Genomic DNA, 4,599 nt, shown 5'->3' on the forward strand with positions numbered 1-4,599 from the left:
TGTGCAGAGATGACTATGCCATGTATTCTTGTGTGCTGAGACTGCAGGGGAAGGGCCTGGCTTTATGCATACCTCACCACATTTTCCTAGGAAAACACTGGAATTTCCTTTCTCACTTTCAGGTTAGACTGTAGGATTATGGAAAAAATATTATCTGCTTAAATCTTCTTAGTGTAAGAAAGGCCTAGCGTGATGGTTTCTAATTCATAGTTACCTTGACAGTGATAAAATATACAAAGGTCCATTTTCATAGGAATGTGTACAGTCAGCAAAAGCAAGCTGATAACTGTGCAGACACCAGGGATTCCACTGTGGGAGCTCTGGAAGGGAGCTTGTTTTAATGAGGGAAGACAGGCAGTGCAGAATCAGAGGTGTGCTGCAGAGGGCTGTGGAGGGAGGCAAGGACACTGCTTTGGATAGCATGAGCAAACGTTGCTCTGAGGAAGTAATGTCTGAATGTCAAGGAGGGGCCGCCATTTTGAGGTGTTTGGGGAGAGCATTTTAAGAGAAGGGATAGGTGATTTAAGGGCCCAAAGCAGGAATAAGTTTGCTATGTTACCAGGAAGAGAAAAAGTCCAGTGTGACAAGTGCAGTGGATAAAGGAGAGATTCATGTAGGACCTGGATGGGGACTGAGTGAAGAGGGATCTTTAGAGTGTACGGTAGGATAAAATCCAAAGCACAGGTGGCATCTGTGGGATGGCTTGCTCCCTGATCTGGAGTGGTAGAACTGGGCGACACAATCATGGGTCTAGTCCTGGAGAAGCAGAGACCCAGAAGGGTGGTTCTTCTCCAGTCAACAACTGGCCCTGTTATTAGTGAGCCCCAGAGAAATACGCTGGAGCTCAGGATACACAGTTGGCTAGCCATCCACGGCAAGGTAGCCCAGAACACTGTTCACGGGCATACCTGTTTGTGCTCTCCCTGAGTTGTTTCGGCTTAGCATCTGTGCTTTATGTTGTACGCCTCTGTGTGGCATTGAGATGGGGGGCGGGGGTGGGAGGTAAGGAGCTATAGGGTAAGATTTGGACAGAAAAAAAGTACAGCTGAAGAATGATGTCCTCATAAGCAGGTGTGTACTCATACTTTGTATGGACACAGATGAGGGACGGGAGGTGTGTAGTCTGCTGCATTGATATAGTACCACAGACCACGTGGCTTAAGCCATAGACATTTTTTTTCCCGTAGTTTTGAAGGCCAGAGGTCCAGGAGAAAGTGAGGTAGATGGGTTCCTGGTGAGGAGCCAGCTTCCTGGCTTACAGACCTTCTCTCTCTATCCCAACTTGTTGAGAAAGGAAAAAAGCCTGGTGGTAACTCAGAAACAATAGCCCTGGTGTATCAGGACCCAGCTTTATCACCGTATTGAGTCTGTTCATTTGTTTTTTTCTAACAGTCACATTTGGGTTTAGGGCTTCAATTTAGAAAATTCAGTCCACAATAGTAAGCCATGTTGATTAGATGATACGTCCAGATTCTGTAGTGGCACATTATTAAAGGCAGCTGCTGCATCAGAGAGAGCGGTACTTTGGGATCAGCTCCCATTGCTCTGGAGTGAGGCAGAGCACTTGATGTGTTAGTGATCTGTTGGGGCGTGTGGGCTCAGTGTGCACGTGCAAAGGCTTTGGAGTAGCTTGCGGTGAACTGCATTCCATATATATTGTGCTGCTCTCGGTTTAATTTTGTCATCGTTGGTCCCCTTTCATCACTTGGAGGCTGTTGTGAAATCTGGTCTTTGGGGTTCTTATCTTGGCCATATAGCTCCTTTTCTTTGAAATCCTTAAGAGAGAATGTTATTCGTGCTTCTAAGCCATGCTCTGCACAAGAAGGCAGGAGGGCCACTGAGGGTCAGATCAGAAAGATGACTTGAAGTTTGTCATAAGCTTTATTATTCAGGAGGGAATCACATTGCCAGAAGTGTGTTTATACCTGCTTCCATGGATTCTTATGGTTGGTTGAGTATTTGTCTCTAGAGGTCTTAGCTCGTGCCCCTGTTCCCTCAGGAGCCTGTGGAGCCTCCTCTCTGTGTGATGTCACACATAGAAACAAAGTACCTTTCTCAGAACTGTGATTCCCAAAAGTGCTTTTGTCAGCTGCAGAGATGGTGAATTATTTTTTTTCCATTTTTCAATGAAAATGTAGTAAGAATATTCTTTTTGGAAATGATAGAGTTTAAATATATCCAAGGACAAATAAGATTGTGACTTAAATTGGGACGTCTCTAAGTTTACCTTTTTCTTCCCATTAGGATTCACTACAACATTTTCTACTGCCTCTATCTTCAGGAGAACTCCTGTACTCAGGCCACCAAAGTCAAAGAGGAGCCATCTGTCTGGCCAGGGTATGTATGTGTTACATATGTGGGTATGGGCTTGGCCGTCCATTCTTTTTTTTTTCTTTTCAAGATTTATTTTTATTTTATGTGCATGAGTATTTTGCCTGCATGTATTTAAGTGCACGGTGTGTGTGCAGTGTCCACAAAGGCCAGATGAAGGCATCAGATCCCCTAGAACTGGAGTTATGGATGGTTGTTAGATGACATGTGTGTGCTGGACCAAACTTGGGTCCTCTGCAAGATCATCTGGTACTCTTAACCGCTGAGTCACCTCTCCAGCCCACTTCCCTTTTATTTTGAGACAGAGTCTCAATATACAGCCCAGATTGGCCACAAACTTAAGAGTTTACACCCTCCTGCCATCCTCCTGTGTGTTGGGCTGGTAAGCAGGAGCCACTGGTTCACCTTTCTCCCTTGTCTATTTTCAACGTGTAAACATGGAAGATATTTTGCTTTGGCCACTTTATTGAGGCATAATTTGAATTATGTAAATTTCATCTATTTTGGAGCTTAGAATTAGTAGAATTACTCAGTTGTACAGAAGCATCTTAATCTAGTTTTAGAGCATTTTAACCCCTAAGGGGAGGCATGTTTTATGTCTAGTTTTGTGCATCTAGTTTGCCCATCTAGTGTTTGGACAGTCCATCCCCTGGGCTTTTTTATTCCTTTCTCTTCTTCTAATTTTTCCTTTGTAATGACTGTAGTAAGAAAACATCCATCCAGCTCACACATGAACAACAGCTGATTCTCAACCATAAGATGGAGCCTCTCCAGGTGGTAAAAATTATGGCGTTTGCAGGTAAGGGCTCTCTTGTCAGGTTGTTGGGGGAGCACCTGTTGGGTCCTGGAGTCGCTCACTCGGTTCCTGATGTGGTAGCTTTCCTTCTGCTTGTTCTCACTGTGTCCCCTTCCACAGCACTTTGTCCTTGGTCTTTTTTTGTGTGTGTGTCTTTTTGAGACAGGGTCTCCCTATAGCCATAGCTAACCTGCAACTCACTCTGTCGATCAGGCTTGTCTTGATCTCACAGAGATCCATCTGCCTCTGCCTCCCCAGTGCTAGAATTAAAGGCGTCTGCTACCATGCCCTACGTTGACCTTGATCTTTTTTTGAATTACTCAGCCTCTAAAGTAGTCAGTCAGTAGGAATGTGCTTTCTCCTAGTAGCTACACTGGATTCCTATTTGTACAGCTAGTTCATAGGCATTATTTTCTGGGGGCTGTCAGTGAGTGGGTGAGTCCCTCATTTACCATTGACTGCTCAGTCATTAGTTTCTTCTGGAGAGGCAAGGTCATATTAATCTGCTTACACGGGTCGGTAGCGTCCTAGTTTTGTAGGGTGGTGTCTTGAGGGGCCTCCCTCTGGTTCAGCCTACTTGCTAAATACATTGTCACGTGCGCCTTGCTTGATCTGCTCTCCCTGTAGTCCTCTGAAATGCTTGGACAGCCTTTCTGAATCTTTGCTCATGCTGTTTTCTCTGTCTGCAATTCCTTCCTTAAATACTCTGCCAGCTGCATCCATCAGATACCTGCAGTATGCCTACCATTGTCCTAGTCCCAGTGGCCTTCTATGGGGTTGGATGCCCTTATTTTAAGAATAGAGCCTAGACAGGCTTGCTTTAGGCTAAATAAGCAATAAGTGGCAGAGCCAGAACTAGAGCTGGTCATGCTCTCTTCCCTTCTCTTCTTTTTTGCCCTCCCGCCCCGCCCCGCCCCGCCATGCTGACTCTCTCTTATCCTTTCCCTTTCTTCCTGATGACAACTTCTTTAGTCATTGATTCCTAGGTATTTGACAGCTGATCTCTTAATGAAACTAATCGTCTGCTGATTAATTGGTACCTGATTATCACACAGTAAAAAGAGCTGTACTCGTGTCCTTAAATATGTCTTGTTGTTTCATTAGACTCTTTGATGAAGATTTGGGAAAGAGGCACTGTTTTCTTACTTTACAGATGAGATTCTTGTTTCTAGTTCTTACTCTTGTTTCCCCCCAGTGCTGTGTTGTCTTTGTACTCTGGTTTTGTTGTCTGCTTCACCCCGTGTTGGTGCTTTATTCCAACTAGATTGTAATATGTATATATATTTTAGTTATTTATTTAATAACCACATGATTAGAAGAAGCATTTCCTTACAGCTTTAACATACTCAGTAACACACTCCAGGGCAAGGATACATCTCTTTCAAAAGTGGCTGTAAATTTTTAGATTCATAGTTGAATTAATACAGTTATACAATATTGAACTCAGTATAAATCCTATAAGACATAAAATT

The 4,599-nt window shown here is 43.9% G+C and overlaps 1 protein-coding gene across 2 annotated transcripts in view; it reads left to right on the plus strand.

The window, feature by feature from the left end:
* The window catches only part of Fbh1 (F-box DNA helicase 1), a 62,167-nt gene that overhangs the window by 28,953 nt on the left and 28,615 nt on the right, over positions 1-4,599 (plus strand). For both annotated transcript variants that reach the window (XM_029557149.1, XM_008855047.1), the window contains exons 7-8: positions 2,245-2,337; positions 3,036-3,130. In XM_029557149.1, the coding sequence (XP_029413009.1) occupies positions 2,245-2,337; positions 3,036-3,130 (188 nt within the window). The remainder of the gene's footprint in view (positions 1-2,244; positions 2,338-3,035; positions 3,131-4,599) is intronic.

The sequence above is a fragment of the Nannospalax galili genome, unplaced genomic scaffold (genome assembly GCF_000622305.1).
Source record: "Nannospalax galili isolate Female #2095 unplaced genomic scaffold, S.galili_v1.0 scaffold4128, whole genome shotgun sequence".
NCBI lineage: Eukaryota > Metazoa > Chordata > Mammalia > Rodentia > Spalacidae > Nannospalax > Nannospalax galili.